Consider the following 19,861-nt stretch of genomic DNA (forward strand, 5'->3'; position numbering starts at 1 on the left):
AGCACACCTTCTAACAGCCCTTCAAGGGGACTGAGAGAGGGAACCCCCGGCAGGATGGGCACCCAGCAATTCTGCCTGCCTCTCTCTTGTCTAAGAAAACAGAGCCCTTGCTGCAGCAAGGTGTGCTGAAGCTTCCTGGGCTGTGCAGTGCTGTCAGTCACAAAGACCTGTGCTCCACTGAGAGGTAACGTGTGGTGGCTTGATGGGAACAACCTCTGCCAGCCTCCTGGAGAATGGCTGTAGGTGGACATGGGCTGGACCTCAGCCACCCCAGCGCGTGGGATGAACTGGAGAATAGAGCCACTCCAGGGTGGGCCGCAACAGCGCTTTCACTAGTGCCAGCACCCAAAAACTGGGCATCTTTACTGTTGGTAAAAAATAGCCCTAGAAAAACGGCTGGAAATATATTTCACATTAAGGAGCTGATGACCCTTCCCCCCTCCCCCGCAGATATACAGTGACTAATTTATTGACTCCTGGAAGAACAAATCTTACTGCGAAGAGGAAAAGTCAATGGTGGTAATTAGCAACAAAGTGGTATAATTGAATAAAAGTACTAGGAGAATCTTTGAATACACTGATCCTTGAGGGCAGAGTCACAGTCTTTAAATCCTAAGCCAATGAATGTATTAACGAAGAAAAACCATCACGGAAATTGAGATAAAATTGATTGATTTATGGACATTTTGGCCAGAAAATGCAACTACGGTTACAACTCTAGTGAGATTTAAGAAACAGAATTTAGGCTAGAGGAAACTTCCAATGCGTTTAAAGAGAAAACTTATTTCTCAAGAAATGATTTTCTGTCAACTACCAAAAAAATTCTTTCATGTTCTACTGAAGAAGCAGAGATATTTTTAGACTACATAAATTACTTTTTTATAAGCTCAATTCTATTTCAGTAAATAATATATCAATATCTGTGTTCCTAACTATAGTCGAAGAATGAAAAGCATGTTTTTGTTCTGTTTTCTAAAGCATACTCATTTTTTTGTCTTTATAAGATCAAGCATGTTTATCAGCCTGATAGCAATCTTGACAGTAGAATCAAGCTCATGAGTGCATTCTGAATCACTATAAAATTCATATTTACTGCTTTTTAAAATTATCTCAATAGCTTATGTTTTTTTTTCCAACACTATCACCTAGTTTACTCAACTTAAAATGTTATCTATGACAGAATTATGAAGGGATTAAGATGGTATCTGATTTTTGCTATGGTTTCTGTATGCCTCAGGAACAATACTGAGTGAGTTGTTGCAAGGATACTTTTCAGGAAAATGCAAATGTCCTCATGATAGCAAGTCAAAAAGAAAGCTACATTCCTTATTCAAGTGGAGGACTACTCTCCTGACACAAGGAAAGATGTGAAGAGCTACTCTGTAACTGTGAGTTTGCTTTTTCAAATGAATTAATAAACTAAAAATATATAATAATATAAATGTTGTGCAAAGATAAAATTAAAACCCCAACAGTTCCAAAATGCTGCTTTTCTGACTCTTGGCTTAGGATTTTGATACACATCCAAACCCAGATTTAATAAAGCAGAAGTTGTTTGAGAAGAACAGTGCTTGGGATTTGGCTGACAAGAGGTGATTCAGACTGAATGTGATCTACAACTGTACTTCAGCCATAGGCACACTTGACAGAAGGTAAGAGGTATTTATGGATAAAGGGAAAGCAGCACTGCACACACTCCTGAGGTCCTAGATGCTCCACACCAAATTTAGAATGCTGTCTCTTAACAAAAAACAAAACAAAGCAAAAGGGCTTTAGAGATCTGGACAGCAAGATAAGTACTCTTGGGAACTTTACTATTTTCAAACAGACTTGTTTCTGACTTTGCATAGTATGAGAATTATATCATGTTGGCAGGAGATTAACAGGAAAGAAATAGATGGGAAGTTACTTCTCCTTGCTCTGTTTACTTGAAATTTGCTACCAAAAATAACGTTTAGAAATGTTTCTTCATGCAAAGCTATTTCTTTTACAAGATCAGCAAACTATCTTGACGGTTATGTAACAATCATACATATAATTTGATATGTTTCCCTAGTGCAGCACTCTGCCTAGCAGGTGAATGGCTACTACAAAAAATGTTGGGGTTTTTTTCTGGTCTATTCAAATGAACTGAACACTGTGAGGGAAAAACTGAATACATCAAAATGTTGCTTACCTATTTTTTTTTCATTTAAAAATACTGTGTTTTAATAGATGAAGGAAACCTGTTTAGGTTTTGGAATTACAGGACAGTTGAGGTTGGGAGGTCATCTGGTCCAACCCTGTTGCTCAAGCAGGGCCACCTGGATCCAGTTGCCCAGGATCATGACTGGGTAGCTTTTGAGAATCTCCCCATGGATGGAGACTTTACCACCAGCTAAGGAACTTGTTCCACTGCACAGTCATCCTCACATAGAAAAAGCATTCCAAAGTACTATATTTCAGCATTTAGGATATTCTCATTTTAGCCTCAGTGTTGAACAGGAACAGCTTACCCACTGTGGGCGCTGGCTGCTACACAGAAAGCAGAACCATACACTGTGGGGTTTAGGCAGCATCTAGTGGCTAATCTTAGGTAGGCAGCCATCCTATTTAGCTTTATTTTCCCTTTATATATTTAACATCAGGAAGTAAGGGGAGAGGTGTATTCCATCAGTTTTGATAAACATGATCCAACAGTGTGTTTGCTTTAAAAAAATCTTTACATATCACTGCCTTTAGAGACAACTAAAAGAAAAAAAAAAAACAAGTGTACCAATCCCACCTTAAAAACTGGAGCATATTTATGACTGGAAAAAGACTGAAGTATCTTTAATGAAAGAATGAAGAAATAATTTTCAAATGCATGTTGCAAGGCAATTTGTTTTCTATGCAAAATAGCACCATGCCATTCCAGTAAGAGGAGGTATCAAGTGCTCACTCCACTTTTGCAGATGTTATAAGATAGTTGGAGGCCATCTTGTGCACAGTGATCATGAAACCTACCTCAGGGATGGGAAGGGTCATGGAGCAGATCACCGTGTGTGCATCCCATGGCACATGCAGGAAAACCAGGGGATCAGGCCCAACAAGCATGGATTTAGGAAAGGCAGGTCCTGCTTGACCAACCTGATCTCCTTATATGCTGACCCACTTAGCAGATAAGGGAAAGGCTGTGGATATTGTCTGTCTGGACTTTAGTAAAGCCTTTGACACCATTTCCCATGGCATTCTCCTGGACAAGCTGGTTGCTCATGGCTTGGACAGGTGCTGCTCAGTGGATAAAATACCAGCTGGATGGCCAAGTTCTGAGAGTGGTGACGAACACAGTTACATCCAGCTGGCAGCTGGTCACAAGTGGGGCTCCCCAGGGATCAGTATTGGGGCCACTCCTGTTGAATGTCTTTATCAGTGATTTGGGGAAAGGAATTGAGTGCCCTCAGCCAGATTGTAGGTGACACCAAATGTGATTGTTGATCTGCTGGAGGGCAAGAACAGTTTGCAGAGGGAGCTGAACAGACTGCCTTGATGGGTTGAGGCCAATTATAAAAGGTTCAGCAAGGCCAGGTGCTGGGTCCTGCGCTTGGGTCACAGCTGGAAAGGCCTGGGCATGCTGGACAACAGCAGCTGAACATGAGCCAGCAGAGTGCCCAGGTGGCCCAGAAGGCCAGTGGCATCCTGGCCTGGATCAGCAATGGTGTGGCCAGCAGGAGCAGGGCAGGGATTGTCCCCCTGTACTCAGATTGGTGAGGCCACACCTCAAATCCTGTGTCCAGTTCTGGGCCCCTCACTGCAAGAAGGGGCTGGAGCATGTCCAGAGAAGGGACACAGAGCTGGGGAAAGCTATGGAGCACAAAGCTGATGAGGGCTGGCTGAGGGAGGCTGGGGGTGCTTAGCCTGGAGAAAAGGAGGACTGGCAGGGAAATACTGCTCTCTAGAACCACCTTAAAGGAGGTTATAGTGAGGTGAGAGTCAGTCTCTTCTCCCAGATAACAAGTGATAGGAAAAAAGAAAATAACCTTCAATTGCACTGGGGGGGTTTATATTGGTTAGTAAGAAACATTTCCTCATGGAAATGGTTGTCAAGCATTGGAACAGGCTACCTAGGCAAATCCCTGAAAGTGTTTAGAGAATGTGTAGATTTTGTACTTAGGGACTTGGACTGGGGGGGTGGACTTGGCTGGGTTAATGGTTGGATCTCCACAATCTTTTGCAACTTAAACTCCATGATTGTATGACAAAGGCTTTTTGCCTATGGTAACTTCATTGAATGATGCACTCTGTCAGGTAAGTGACCAGCAAGCAAATCCTTGTAGATCTTGAAGGAATGATTGAAATTACTGTTCCTGGTTGTGTTTTGTAACATGCACTGCAACTACAGCACTGCAATAGGTTGTATGAGCACTACTAAACTGCTTCAGGTGAATCAGATTGAATTAATTGTTTGCCTTTCAGCAATGGTTTAAGTTATTCCCGCAAATACACCTTTACAGCTCTTCCCCTTTTTGGAAGGTTGTAAAAAGTTTCCCAAGGAATCTCTATAAATAAAACTAAAGACATGAGTTGATGCATCTGATAAAGGACAAATTGTGAATGCTTTACACCTTTTACTGAAATACAGCAAAACACATTTATCTGTTGATTCAAATAAGGGAAAACATGAGTTTTCAGCACTCAGTTCAAAACACATTGCTCTAAGGCACTGAAAAAGTGGGAGAGGTGTTACAACAGGAGGTAAAAATCAATTTGGGAAAAATCAATTTGCAAATTCTAATACCCACAGAAGCCATAGGAGGAATACATCACATTCCTCTGACCCAACCCGTAGTAAGATTGCCTGGGTCTAAACTCTCACCTACTTGTTAGTCCAATCTATTTTTGTTTGTCCACAAGCCTTCTGCAGTCAAAAGAAGACCCTATAAAAGTAGTCTTCTGCTTACACCTCCAATACTGACCTTTTGTATGGAAAAGTGATACAGGTTTAACTTTAGCTTTCAGTATTCTGCAGAAGCTGGAAGGCCTGTTTTACAACTGACAATTAAAAATGAATGTACTTACCAAGTACTACAAAGTCAGAAACCTTCAGCAGAAGGAAAATAGACACTTCAGAAATGAGTATCTACTGTCCCCTGGCTTGCCTAGCACATCAGCATCAATGGCACTTAAACCTCCTTCAGTCAAAACGCAAAATTACCTTTACCCACCAAGAGATATACTGAAGAGAAATTGCCAGGAGCAACAGGGTCAGTTAGAACAGTGCCAGTGCACTCCAATGAACAGTTCCAAAGGCAAACAGACAACTCCAGACTTGTTTTCTGTTTAGGTTAAAGCAAGGGAAAATGTCAATGATTCATGTGCTGCTGAGTGACATACCTTCAAGGACAATTTCTGTCTAATGTGTGAGAATAGAGAGATAGTCACTTGGAGTTGTATAGTGAAACGTGCACCATTACCCAGCAGGGGTTATGGTATGCAGTGGTCTGTTGTAGTTTTACCTGGTTTTTTTTGACTTACACAATTATGACTAACTGCTTAAAAGGTGGATGTTACATCTTTGTATTTCAATTTAATCAAGCAGTTTATTCTGCTCATTTCTAAAACCTGGGCTCTAGTATTGCTAAAAACAAAACCCAACAAAACCAAAAATCTCCTGTAAGCAACACTGCATTTTACAGATATAGAAAATATGTATCTCTTGAAAGAACCCAGCTGTGTGATTCACTATATTCAATAAACAAGTAACATGGTTTCTCAGAGGTCTCTCTTCCCCATTAGCCCTGACATCTCCATTATCCTCCTCCTTTCTCCAGGAGCAGCACAAACATCTCCTTTCACCGCAATAATCCCCCTGTCCAATACCCCCTACTTCTTCTGTGAGATTCAACAGAAGTAATTTATGTACCTCAGTAGTATCAGTACAAAAGCTAAAGCAATTGCACATAATATATCAGAAAATGTATATTCTATTGTAGTACCAATATTTTAGTCATCATTTGAATGAATAAAAGTGACATGAAAAGCTGTTACTCCATTTCAAAAGCTATAGTTTATAATCATAAACATCAGTGTTTTCATAAAAATCAGTGTGGATTCTGAACTTTTGAAGGTACTAAAGACCATAAAGAACTGCCTGAATGCCTATACACAGGTTGTATCAGTTTAAATCTTCTTTAAGGAAATTTGCTTCAGATGATGCAAATATCTTTTCAGGAGACAATTGGTTACATGGCCAGTTACACACATTTTCCACGTGTCACATGAAAGCCACACCTAAAATAAGTACACCACACCTAATTTTGACTTGCTCTCAGCTTCAAAAATAAATGGCCTCAAAGCTGCTGCTGCCAGTTTGCATTAAAATGAGTCTGAGAGCAATCCAGCATTAGAACATTAATATACCTAACACAAAGCATCAACAGTTTTGAGATGCTCTAAAACTCAAAGATCCTCTCAGTAATTGCCTTGACCAGATAGAGAATCTTACTCTCTTGTTGGACCTGTTTTTTTGGTTGTTTTAGTATTTTTGGGGGGGGGGGGGTTTGTGGGGGGTTTTTTTGGTTTTTTGTTTGTTTTTTTGTTTGTTTGTTTGTTTTTGCTTTGAACTTTAATTCTTGAATGACAAGTATTCTTCTGGATAGGGGAAGGATGAAGATTGATTGCTGAGAAAAATATAAAATGAGATTTACAGTCTGCAGGACCAGAGCTCTAAACACTAGGAGCCACTGTGACTGACAGCCAGCAGGATGCTGCTGTGGGCACCTAACTCCTGCAGACACAAGAAAGGGAACAAAGAAATTATCAATGTCACTTCATGTGTTTTTCTTCTCGATAGGAAAATTTCTATATATTATAATTCTGTTGTAGAAAACAAAAATATTTTCATGAGACAAAGTACTCTGTAGCTGTAGTTTGTTACAATCTGTAGACAGCCCAACGTGTCTAATTTTAACAGAAATTGAAATATTAAATTCTGCCCATTTTTTGACCACAGACTTTTAGTGAGTAATGTAGCATGAAAGATTAACACAAAATATGGATTTTTGAATAATTTTTAAAAGACAGATGAATGTTTTGACAAGATTTTATTGTGAAACATTGGATTTAGAAAAGGTACAAAATGTCAACGGTCAGATGTGTGCCAGTACAGGATTTCAATTTTCTATACAGGTGGACAGCTGAACAGCTTCACTGCAGAACATGGATTTGGACAAACTATCTAAAGGGGGCTGCAATATTCACAGGCTTAAAATACATAAATAACTTGAGCCAAAATGGCCATTACTGGTCAATGCTAATCAACATCTGGAAACAGGCTAAAAAGCACAATACAGTACAACAATCTCCTCGCAGATCCACGTTTAAAGAACATCAGTTTATTATGTCAATCATCTACTGCTCCAGAACACGATTCTCAGGACTGGGATTCAGTTGGCTAATTAAGAACTTTAAAAAATTAATGTTAAAAATGAGGTTATGTAAGAAAACCCACAGGTATTTAATTAGAACTAAACACTCTGAAACCCGTAAAAATTCTTCTGACTGGGATTTATGAAGTCAATTACTTCTAATACAGAACTTCTGCTTGTTTCTTTAAAATGTCCTGACTGCAGCTTGAACTGATATCATTAAGTAATCTTAATTCAAACACTTAATTTTGCTATGCATTTCTGTATTTTAAAACTCACTGAGTATGGGTCACCATCAAAATGGAAAAAAATGACCCAATTATTAAATCTGAATTAATAAAAGTCATAAATTTGTATACTAAAAAAATTAATAACAACCCCAAAGATAGCAGCATTCTCTACCCTAGTTTAATATGTTTAAAGAGGAGCTTTCATAAACTTACAAAGTTGATTTTAGGGTACAAAAATACACATATACTATACGAAACAAGATAGCTTAAATTTTTCATATTTTTCAGTAGTCTGTTGCTGCTGGAACTCATTTGAACTATTGAGAAAGTATTCATAGTTCAGTACCTGGGTGAACAGCCAAGGGTCTATAGACTTTTGTTCTTCAATTAAAAATGTGTAGCTGTTTCTACACAATTAAGCTTGCTGAAATACCAACAGCTACCCTGTTACCAGTCAGTATCCAGAGCTGACTTAAACCTTTACCCATGTAAGTCTACTTCCTTTTATGCTGATTCATAACTTACCTTCCTGAACAGATACCTTGGGGTATACTAAATTATTGTTTAATAGAAATTTCTGAATATGACTCATGTCCATTAAGAGCAGAGCTAACCTTAAACTGATGTAATTTAGAATGAAAATCCACCCAAAACATTAAAACCCACCCTACAACACCACATCCATTCCCTTAATTAATTTCAAGACTTCCCTTAATTAATTTCAGTTTTGGCTACTCTTTTCTCAGTGTGCATCTTCAATGGGGGATGTGAATCTTGTAATTCATTAAGAAGAATCACCATAAGTTACAACCAAGTACATTAAATCAGACAATGGGAAATAAACGCAATTAAAACTTTGACTGTGTATCACTAGCTAAGGGTGTAACATTGGAGTACAATGTCTGCTATGGAATTAAAATCAGTGCTGTGCCAAATGGGAAAAATGTATAAACAAACCACAAAACTCCAGTGTGGCAAAAAAAAATTTGTTTTTTGTTCAGGAAGTGTTTGGCATAAGCAGCACTAATAAAATTCTACACCTCACAGACACAAGCTACAAAGGTTATCTAAAGCCAATACTCACTGTCCATCAATCAGCTAGCCAGCTCTTAATGCTGCCTCGAGCACTGCACTAGCCACTTTGATCTTTGTTTCAGATTCCTCTGTACACACATTTATATTTACATAAAACATTTATTAAACATGATTTTTAAAACATAAAAACCTTATGTACAAAATACCAATATTCCTATAAATAAACAGTTGGAGAAAGGCACTTGCAAGAAAAGTCTACAGTAAATCTTACAAAAAGCACACTGCCTCTGTTACTGTACAATAGATAATCTTTCAGTCAGTCCCTATCACAAGAATGTTAAACACTAATTACTTGTTATAACTAAGAATATAACCATTACAGTCGTATTTACACATACATATATGCCTCTTTTTAGTTCCACTTGAGAGCACCATGATTTCCATTCCAAATTTATATTTTCATACAAAGTAAAAGAACAGTTGCCAGAAACCAGTGTTCAGTGTCACTGCAGATTCATGAACTTTTGGCTTACATCATTGTAGTTTAAAAGACTCAGTTGCTACTTTGTAAAAAGTACACCTAGTTTGTTATTGCATGTTGTCCTTTCAGAAAGAGCACTGCTATGTTCTCTATGCAATTGTTTAATACTATTGCTGGCAAAAGGTTTCCAATATAAAAAAAATAAAAACATTCTTCAAGCCAGTTGAAGTATTTCATCTGAACAGTAACTAAAAAATGCTGCATATTAATTATAAAAACATGTAGGAAACATGCCAACTAATCTGGTGTGCAAAAATATTTTTTCCACTACACAGGATTTTAAGGGCTTCACAGAATTACTCAAATGTACATTGAGTAGCAAACCCCACAAAGAACTAGTTCCTCAAGGAGATGTGAGGATACTCCCACTTTTATCAAACTTTTTACCCTTTGACAATGCTGCAACCTGTTTGAGCAGTTCTCTGTTTTTGGCCTGCAACACAGATTAAAAAAAGTATGTTACTGAAATAGTAGTGTCATGTGCTTCGCATTTATGAACAAATTCTGAAAATGTACATGCTAGGAACATTCAGAGAAGGTAATGATCACTTTTCAAAGAATTGTATATGTTTCTTGATATGCATATTCTGTCTTCAACAGAGAAAGTAATCACACTCCCCATATTGCAAAATTTAGTATACCCACTATTGCATTAATTGTCTGCTCAGTCTGTGATTTGTAAGGCAACTAATTCAGGCTTTCCTTCTGATAAAGCATACTTTGACAAGAGACATCTAGCTGCCAATGTGTTAATGCTGAGTGCTTAAATCAGATCCATAGCCCAATGATAACTGATAAATTGTCAGAGAACAGACACAAAAAATAAACTTTGAGAAAGCACGTGAGATAAGGCTTTACCTTTTTAGTTAAAGAGTGAGTTTAACTCATATGGAAGCTGTCTGTTGACTCCAGAATTGCTGCACAATGCATCCAAAGTTAAGCACAGCAATGACCATTCATGAATTTGGTACTACTGTATTGGAGTGAACATGCTGAACAGCCTAAATATATGATCCTTAAATATATGATCTGAAGTACTTCCCAAGTATTGATAAGCAATTACGCACCTGCAACTGTTCCACAGTTTCCTTGTGAGCTTTCTCCATGCTGTTCATCTTTGTCCTCAAGTTAGACTCTTGGTACTGGAAATCTGCCTTCAATTCTGTCAACTGAAAAACACAGATCCTATGAAAATTCCCTGAACTGCAACAGGATACATCTTCTAGTCAATACATAAAATCTTTAGCAAAGGCTCAGGAATCCCAGGAAACGCTGTATTTATTTACTATTGCAGTATTGACAGCTCAGCACTTGAGAAGCAGTTTGAAAAATGTGTATACCTATTTTATATGCAGAAAGCAACTGTAGTCATAGAGCCATACTATTGGCTCAGAATTTTGTATAAAATAGGCTAAACCTCAACAAAAAAAATTCAAATACAAGACTGGTGATTTATAGTTTGCTGTTCTTTTAGCTGTGAGATGCTTACCACAATCTTCAGTTACATCTCTCAGTAATAAGGTGTGGTAACACCCAAAAAATCTTTCCTACAAAGACAATAAAAAGGATGTTTTTGTGTCCTTTTATGCTACATTTTGTCCTAAGCAGAAGGAAAAATATATATAATGTATACATTCCAGATTTATTAGGAAATGAAGCCTCTTTGCTAGCAAAGATGCCCGCCACAACAAACCAGAGCATACCCTCCTAAAGTGACTACCAAGACTGCAATTGCCAGCCTTAGTATGTGTTAAATCACATGTAGTGAAACAGATACTGTTCAAAAGAACAGTCAATCAATGGCCAAGTGCAGATATGTTGCTATGATGGTACATAACTCCCTGAACACACACTGCTGCACAAGGCATGCACTTATGGCTGTTGTAGCCTACAGGGCATCCGGTGCAAACCCAGATATCTCACACTAAATATAAAAAACTAGTCCCACTTATTGTGTTGCACCACAGTGAAGTATGCAACTAGGCAAGCAAACTACCTGTGAACATTCAGCAAACTGTGGTCCTGTCCTAACAATGAAGTCTCAGGGCCTCACAGTAATGTTGTGGTTTCTCATTACCGTTTTATGCAGAAAGACAAACAAGGCTAGTGCTGCACACAATAAGCATTGATAATGACATGGCTGATACCTTGACTCATAACAGAAAGTGATGAATAAGTATTATCTGTAAAGATGGCGTACTGAACTGTTTTTGTTGCCATGCAATACAATTCAAAGGTTTTACTTTTGGAGCATTGAAAACTGTTCAAATGCTGTCCCTTCACAAATCTTGAGACACAACCTTAACAGCAATCTCCCACAGGTATGGCTCAGGCTTTTCACCCAGTACATGTCTCCTATCTCACAGTGATAAAAACCTGCAGTTTGTTCATTTGTTGTAATTTTTCAGCAATGCAAACACTGCATAATGTGTTCAGCTTTTGTCCCCCCTGCAGCAGCTGAAAAAGTAAGTGACATTCAGAAAGTGAGGACTTTGTGCCTGAAGGAGACTAAGTTCGAAGACCCTGAAGTCAAATAGTTATAGCAGTGGGGATATTAAACTCAACAGATGCTCTCCCTATGGAAACAGCACAAAACAAGTCACTGCAGTGGTTATGCAGAAGTAGGTGACATTTCCTTACCTACCACTTTTGTTAGCTTTGCCCAGTAGATTGAAAATAAAAACTGATAAGTGAACTTCCTACTAACTCATAGTCTTCTCCTAGCTTTATAAGAGAAAGATCAGGGCCTAATGCCTGTCCTTTGAAGAAAATACCTAAAGAGAATCCATGCGAGACTGTTCAGCTCTTTCACATTAAACACTTAGAGGCTTGGAATATCAAGTACTTCCAACACTAGGTATATTTTAACAGTAACATAAATGAAAATAGGATCAATATCCTTTACAAAACACAACTATGTGTAGAAATTAAAATAATGAACTATGGTTTAAAAGTGTAAGCATTTTCCTTTCAGTATGAATGAGTCTTTCTTAACCATCAATGTTTGGTAGGCCACCATGCATTCATAATCAAAATTTTACTTGAAAATATAATAAATTTGCTTGGAATACAATTCCATAACCTACTCAATCCTAAACAGACATTCTAGAGCCACTGTTACAGTGTCCTAAAAGCATCTAGTTATTCAGATGGCAGAGAAATAAAGCAAATGCAAATCAAAGTGTGTATTTGTTGTTATTCCTCTTTTCTTGCTAGTCATTAGTTTGTTGGAAGGGTGAATATTCTGTAAGAGTTCTGCTGAAGCCACTTGGGCCTGATGATTTCACTTAAATAGTTGACTGACAGCCACTTAATCCAAGCTTTTCTTCTAGTCTCTGACTACCCACAAAGACTTGACAACTCATAGTATACGTACTTACCAATCCTATAAAAACAAACCACTTTATTTTCATTAATGGAAATTTGGACACCAACTTATTATGGGTAGCATTGCTTTAGTTTAAAACTAAATAAAAACTATGCTAAACTCAGAATGGTTACTGCTCTTTGCCATGACTCAGTTAAGAGCATGTAAAACATGCTCAAACTGTCTGGCTCTTTATCCATGATCTGTGGCATGCAGCCTGAGTAACAGGCTAACTTCTTCATGGCTGAAGTGAGGTAAGATGAATTACTCTTTGACTTAGGAGACAAAATATATTCATGATACAAGAGTGCAAAAGTTTTCCTTTAGATGTTAAGATCCGATTAGCTGCTATATAAAACAGTTGTATCTGACTGTTGTTTTATCTTATTGTTTTGACATTTTAGGAGATGACAAATCAGAAAACAAAATTATAAAGTTCTCATTAAGCAGGTGTAATTTTTACCTTTTTATCTTTCTCTAAAATAGTCTGATCTCTTTGCTGCAGAAGACGTTTAAGTGACATTACTTCTTCTTTCAGCTGACTTATGAGGACAAAGTTGTCAGTTCCTCCACTGTCTGCAGACTGATTTATAGAGCTACTAAAAGTGAAAACCAATAGTTACTTACAGTATCAAAAAAAAAGAAGAACACTTTTAAAAAACTTTCAAATTTGATAATTAATAATTCCATAAACATCCTTAAGGACTAATGCAAAAAAAGTATGTACCTGACAGAAATGGATGCAACTGGCAAATTACCTTACTAATGGCACACATTACATACACCTGCAGAAATATAATTCAGTATTAGCTTTGAGGGGGACAAATACCTTTTGACTGAAGCAGCCACTTTTAACTTTTATTCTGACCATTTGGCCAGAGAGAGAATAAAGATTCAGTCTCCCACATTAAAGTTCAAAAGAATTCTCTAGATACTGGGTCAGCTTAAAACAGCAGGTTCTACCCTGCATCTAACTGATAAAACAATTTCCCAATGTGAGGGAACACCATGGGGTTGATAACTGTCACCTTGTACATAAGCTCTGTTTAATTTTGCCCCCAACAAAAGCAGGAAAAGAGTGCTACTTTTCTGCTAATAACGAAACTTAATTGACTGACAGCACTCAGATGCCACCCAATAATCCATCTGGGAGGACACAAGTTTCACATCCCTCATTCTTCAGACAAACAAAGAAAGGCAACTGGCCACAAATCAGTGCTCTGTTTGGTTGAAATGGCTCAGCTTTACAAAAATGCAACTTTACCTATCTCCATTTGATGGCTTGGATTCCAGTTTGGGTTTTTTCTTTGGAGTTTCATTCTGAATAGCTGCAGAGGATTTATGGCTGAAATCAAACAAAATGTAAACCTAAAGCCTCATACTATGCAACTCTCTAGTATCACCATTTGGTACATGTAAAAAAACTAACTCATGCTCCTAAGTGGAATGCTAGAGACTAGCCAGAAATGCAAGAAAAAAGGAAATTCTTTAAATGAAAACAGCAAGACAAATTAAAGGAAAATTAATAAATAATATCATATTTACCTCTGTTTCCATAGTCCCTGATCTTGTTCTGGACTCAGATTGCTGATTCTGAAATATGTGAAATGTACTTGGTAACTGATCAAACACGCCGTTACTTGTAAGTTTATGTGAATGGTATCTCTACTTGAGAAAAGTCCCTCCCTCCTTCTTTTTTCCTAATATGGTGAACATTTATGAATTTTCAGTTGGACACTGGAGTTTCTGACCATGCTTTAGCATGTCAGGATGCTATAAAATTACTTCTTGGCTAAATATCTACACTATTACAAGTCACAAGGCATAGACCTCAAGACGGATGGCCAAACGTTTTTGCTGATACCTCCCAGTTTTTGTGAACTTTGTCTTGCTAATCTTGTACTCAGCCAGCTGGTCTAAAGCAGCTCTCCTGGGATTCCCATACTGCTGTATGAACACTGCCTGAAATGGTGCTCATTTGGTGCCATAAGAGTAAAGTTAAGTTATGGATCCCTGAAAATAACTGCTTCTTAGGTGTAACCAATTGCTTTCAATCGTTTCAAAAGGAACTAATAATGAACACTAAAATAGCAATGGTAGAATGAATAAGATTGCACTGAGTGAAATAGCTCATCTGTATTTCTACCTCATTGTTCCTATTGTCTGATTTTAACAATAACTGAAATGGACAGGGAAAGGAGTCATATTAATTGGACCAGAAGCAATGGACCTGTGGCAGTCTACAGAAAAAAAGGTGGGAAACCAGGAGCACTGTCATCTGTATCGATATGAGTACTGCTTTAACTCTTGAGTGTATCAGAAGCTCTGCCCAGTAGTAAAGAGTTTATTTTTTCTATTTAATCCCTACTGTACCTGTGCCAAATGCATTAAATTAGATTTAACTTTCTGTAATTCAATTTTCAGCAGAGATTTGAAAGAACAGGAACAGTACAATAGCTCAATGCATAAACGAGAAAATTTTTTCCTTCAAATTCCTAAAATGCCAAATATTTTCTCTTTTTTAAAGTGAAAGTATGGGCCTTTCTCTTTTACTAATTACCAATATAATTTCATCTTATTTGGCTTCTATCTTTAAGTCACACTTGGATAGGCAAGTTTCAGACAAGATGAAAAATTATAAGCACTAGAAATGTGAAGTTTAGAAGGAAAGTGTCTGTGTGTCTGGGATCAGGGTCATTACCATTGCAGACATAATATTTACTATCAAACACAAAACATAAGTAGTTCTGAAGTTATGCTGCCACAAATCTATAAATGAAAATAAGAATCATGACTACTATTATAGCAGCACAAAATCCCAAATGAATTTGGGAGTTTATGACTAAATAAGTTTGATATGTAGATTAAGGTTGGTACGCTGCTTATGCCATGGCCAGAGATGATATGTTGAGAAAAGCTGCAGAAATTGGGATAAAACTATGTGAAATGTTATTAGAGAGACAGTATCTGAACCGACAGTCTTATGTCCCTATGTCTGTATCACAGCCACTCCCAAACTGCCTTCTCCAGCAAGACTTGGTTATAAAAGCTAGCAAAGAGGTACAAACTGGCCCTAGACTGAAGGCAATCCCACACTGTTGTTTCTGCTTCTCCTCTTAATTTTGACTACTTGTACACAAATAAGGGTGAAGCAAGTCAGTATGAGGATTCTCACTGCTTTGGCAAATGCAGGTACCACTCAGCAGTTGCTGCATAGAAACCAAATACAAGTTTGCCCTCAAGTAACTCATTTCTGAAGCCATTCCATGAGCCTTTTTCCTAGACCTGTTACCGATTCTAACATCAAGTAGGTTGACAATCACCAAGAATTCCTTTTTTTAATGAACCACCTTCAGTCAAACTCCAAGAATCCAAGGATTTTGAAAGACCATGAAGAACAATGTTCTGCTACTGCTTTTGACACCGTGTTTTAAATAGTTTTTCTTACTATCTCAGTACAAACAGAACACAGAAGATGAAGATCTACCAACACCTATTTTAATTTTTGAAATACTTACTTATGATGACTGCTGCTGTGACGATGATGATGGTGGTGATGGTGGTGGTGTTTTGAATGATGCTGGTCTTTCTCAGTAAGAGATGAGGATGAGGAGTTAGAATGTGAAGATCCTAGGCTCTTTCTCTGTTCTTTTGTCTTCTGTAGCACTCTCTTGTAGGACAGCGTGCAGAGCCAACACAACAACTTTCCATCAACCTTTTGAGAAATAATTCAGGTTTTATTTCCAAGTACATTGCACTAGAGAGATGTACTCAATATTTGCAAGGAGATTTTGTTTCACTTCATCCATTATCTTTGGAAAAACAAACATCTTTGGTATGAAACATCGCTATTGTATCTCCAATATATGCAAGTTTCTTTTAGTAAAGTGAATCTTATTCCACTTGTCATTTAAAGTTATGCTACAAAGAGTCCTAGCAATTTTCGGACCTGCTCTACATTGCAGAAATAACAATAACTTTAAAAAAGGACGAAGCTTTTTTACAATGTGTTACTTATACCAAGTAAATTCTTCTGTAAAAACAGCATTATTCTTGGGTTCAGTCAAGAGGCTTTTGAGGTCATTTTCTCAGCACCTTCTGGAATGAGAAAGTGGCACTCAACAAAGCTATTTAACAAAACAGAACACAAAGGGCTGCTCAGAGCAGTCTACCTCTCTGGTGCTCTACTTAAAAGCAAGGCAGGCAGATAAGAGGTAAAGTGACAGATTCAAGTTATGAACACACATGAGATCCAATGGATATGAAAATAAAAGTAAAATAAATATCAAAACACGAGAAACCGTTGAGCTGCTTAACTGCTGTTCCCCAGCTACGATTGTCTGCTAAAACTTATGCCTATTTTTAGAAAGAGTGATTTAATTAAAAGTTAGCTCAGTAGCTAAAATAACAATTGCAAGTTACAAAATTTAATTCAAATATTGTAAAGCACAGATCAGCAACTTTAATCCAGTATTAGAGAACTTAAGATACATTCCTGTTAATCTTTCTCTTCTGGAAGAGGAACACTGTTGTCAGACAAAGCCATGAGAGACGTGGAACAAAGCCTACCTTCCTTCTTCCCTCCTCTTTTCGATCAAAAGCACATTGCTGTTTGCACTGCTCACAGGTCTGGGGTGGGCCATACTTCTTCTCTGAGTTGGTGCAACGCTGGCATTTTGTGCCAATAAATGCTGCAATAATGTTACAATACTGACAAGGCTTGGGCTGAAAAAAAAAAGTTGAACTGAAGTCAATACGTTTGTATTTGCAGTAATGAACACAGGTATTTCAATTTGCACAATGATGCTTCAAAACCAGTAGGGCTTTAAATAACCTACCTTAAAGAACATTTTTCCTACCATTTTTATCTTCAGTGCCAAACCTTTCCTCTAAAATGATGCTTCTTCAAGGGTTAAAACCAGCCTGGACTTTCCATGAAAACCCAAACACAATAAAAGAAACACACACATCTATCCTGATCTCTACACGTACTGCTTTTTATCTTTTTAAATATGTTGACAATTTCTCTCAGTTTTACTTCACTACTAAAGAAATTACTTACAGAACTTTGAAAAAAGAGTAACCAAGTGATTTTTTTAGATTGGAAGTTTCTGATGGCATCTCTCTCCTTTGCACAGCTCAGGGATTCAATAATCCTACAGTTCCAAGATTAGTATCCTAATCCCTGTAATTCTGCAGGAAACTTAAAACAAAAAAGCCCCACCACCAAACAAAAGCCAAGTTCAGGTCTGTTTGGTCTGAATTATCAGGTCAGGTTATCAACTTTTATATCATACACTCAACTAGACTTATGGAGTGCTGAAAAAGAAAACTGATGTCAGTTTTCATAGGTAAAAGCAGCTGAATATCTTCAGTGCAGTTCTGTTTTTTGATGAACTACTGATAAAATCATTGATGGCTCTGTCCTGCAATTCATTTTGCTACATTTTAAGCTTTTGAAAGCATTTCTTTGTTCAGTTTACATACACATTCACAAAGTGCCTGACTACATACCAACAGCTATTATGTTTCTCAAATAACAACAGCTATTATGTTTCTCAAGTAAGTTGAATTTCAACTAATATAGTTTATGTCAAGTATAGGAAAGTTAGGGCTTCTTTGTTTCACAACAAGATTATCTTGATACCTTCTAAAACTCCCATCGGCAGGGCAGCTCAGATACAATGTGTGCATTCACACAATAGAAAAATTCATTTTTCCAACAGAACTGAAGCTAAAATTTAATGTGAGAAAATGCAAAGTAACATGGATACAGATAATACTCAAAATCTTTTCTACTTATTAGCTCAACGTGCATTTTGATGCATTAGCCCAACATGCAATGATTAACATGCATTTTTTAAGACTTACATAATATGAAGTATGTGGTATTAGTAGATTTTCATATTTACCACTCATTAAGAACAACGAGAGCTAGTGGTCTTCCTGCCATGAAGCATGTGCTTATGAGAATATGCAGGGAATAACTTACCATGTGTGGCATGAAATAACATTGCTTTGTTACAAATAGCTATATTGAAATTATTCTTAACTGTTAAGCTATATATAACCCAAAGGGATTTCAATTTGGGAAAAGAAATGGTAACCCACAGAGGAAATCAAGAGATGTCAGGCTTTTCCATCACCTTTCTGGATGGCACTCTATAGCATGGGCTTGTTTTTGGGATTTTTTTTTTCTCTCAAAAGAAAATAAGAGGATTGATTAGTTGCAAGAGAACTTTGTTCTCGGTTTGAAGCACAAACAAGCTCAACTTCAGCATAAAGAACCGAGTAACTACTCACCGTTCCAAACTGCTTCACGTTTTGGGCACATTTCTTGCATATTGTGTTGGTTTTGCTAAAGAGATGAGATAAAATGGCACAACATTGAATTAGGTGATGAACACACACTTCAATATTCCTTCCCATGCAATTACTTGCAAACAGAATCAGAGAAGAGTTGGGTTGGAAGGGACCTCCGGTCCCATTCCTCTGCCAAGGTAGAGTCACCTAGAGCAGGTGACACAGGAACGTGTACAGGCGAATCCTGAGTGTCTCCAGAGAGGGAGACCCCATCACCCCTCTGGGCAGCCTGTTCCAGGGCTCTGCCACCCTCAGTGTAAATAAGTTCTTCCTCATGTGGAGGTGAAACTTTCCCTGGTTTAGTTTATGGCCACGGCTTCTCGTCCCGTCACTGGGCACCACCGAAAAGAGCCTGGCACCATCCCCTTGGCACCGGCCTCGGAGATATTTATATGCATTGGTGAGATCCCCTCTCAGCCCGCTCTTCCCGGAGCAGGCAGGCCCGGCTCCCGCAGCCGCGGCAGGCGCTCTCCGTACCTCTCCTGCTGGAACTCGGAGCGGCAGTAGGTGCACTTCACGATGGGGTGGGCGATGCGGCACTCCTGCGGGGGAAGCGCCGCGTTACTGCCCGGCCGGGCCCCAGCCCGCGCTCCGCCCCCGCCCGCCGCCCCGCCAACAGCCCCGGCCGGGGCCGCCCCACCGCCGCCGCCGCCGCCGCCGCCGCACCTTGCACAGCTGCTGGCCCTGCGAGAGCTCCTCGAACGGGTACCGCTGGTTGCACTTGGTGCAGGCATAAAGCGCCGGGGCGGCCGCCGCGCCCGCCGCCGCCATCCGGCGGGGCGGACACGGGCGGGCCGAGGGAGGGGAATGGGGAGGTGCCGCCGGGGCGAGGGACGGAGCGGCCGCCGGGGCCGCGAGGAGGAGCCGCCGCAGCCGCCGCCGTCCCGGTGCCGCTGCCGCCGGTGCCGCCCTGGGCCCCGCGCGCCGCCCGCCCGCGTCC

At 38.8% G+C, this 19,861-nt stretch overlaps 1 protein-coding gene across 6 annotated transcripts; it reads right to left on the reverse strand.

The window, feature by feature from the left end:
- Positions 1-7,046: 7,046 nt before the first annotated feature.
- Positions 7,047-19,728, reverse strand: FAM76B (family with sequence similarity 76 member B). Of its 6 annotated transcripts, none has more exons than XM_066544720.1 (10): positions 19,588-19,728; positions 19,399-19,463; positions 18,862-18,916; positions 17,128-17,283; positions 16,077-16,273; positions 14,104-14,151; positions 13,823-13,903; positions 13,022-13,154; positions 10,259-10,360; positions 7,047-9,624 (listed from the first exon to the last, which is right to left on the reverse strand). In XM_066544720.1, exons 1-10 carry the CDS (start codon positions 19,690-19,692, stop codon positions 9,535-9,537), a joined length of 1,032 nt encoding a protein of 343 aa, XP_066400817.1. In that variant the 5' UTR covers positions 19,693-19,728; the 3' UTR covers positions 7,047-9,534. The 6 variants fall into 6 exon arrangements, with proteins under 6 accessions (XP_066400817.1, XP_066400816.1, XP_066400818.1 ...); XM_066544719.1 differs by having other exon boundaries at positions 13,022-13,157; XM_066544721.1 differs by lacking the exon at positions 14,104-14,151 and having other exon boundaries at positions 13,022-13,157.
- Positions 19,729-19,861: the final 133 nt, after the last annotated feature.

This window comes from Molothrus aeneus, chromosome 2, assembly GCF_037042795.1.
Source record: "Molothrus aeneus isolate 106 chromosome 2, BPBGC_Maene_1.0, whole genome shotgun sequence".
Lineage (NCBI taxonomy): Eukaryota > Metazoa > Chordata > Aves > Passeriformes > Icteridae > Molothrus > Molothrus aeneus.

Bases quoted from the DNA above. Each gene is read 5' to 3' on its own strand.
- FAM76B (XM_066544719.1), bottom strand. From the start codon at position 19,692: ATGGCGGCGGCGGGCGCGGCGGCCGCCCCGGCGCTTTATGCCTGCACC. The intron at 14,152-16,076 runs GTAAGTATTTCA...CACATATTTCAG, and splicing joins CACAGCAGCAGTCATCATAA to AATCAGCAATCTGAGTCCAG. The intron at 13,904-14,103 runs GTAAATATGATA...GTTTGATTTCAG, and splicing joins CAGGGACTATGGAAACAGAG to CCATAAATCCTCTGCAGCTA.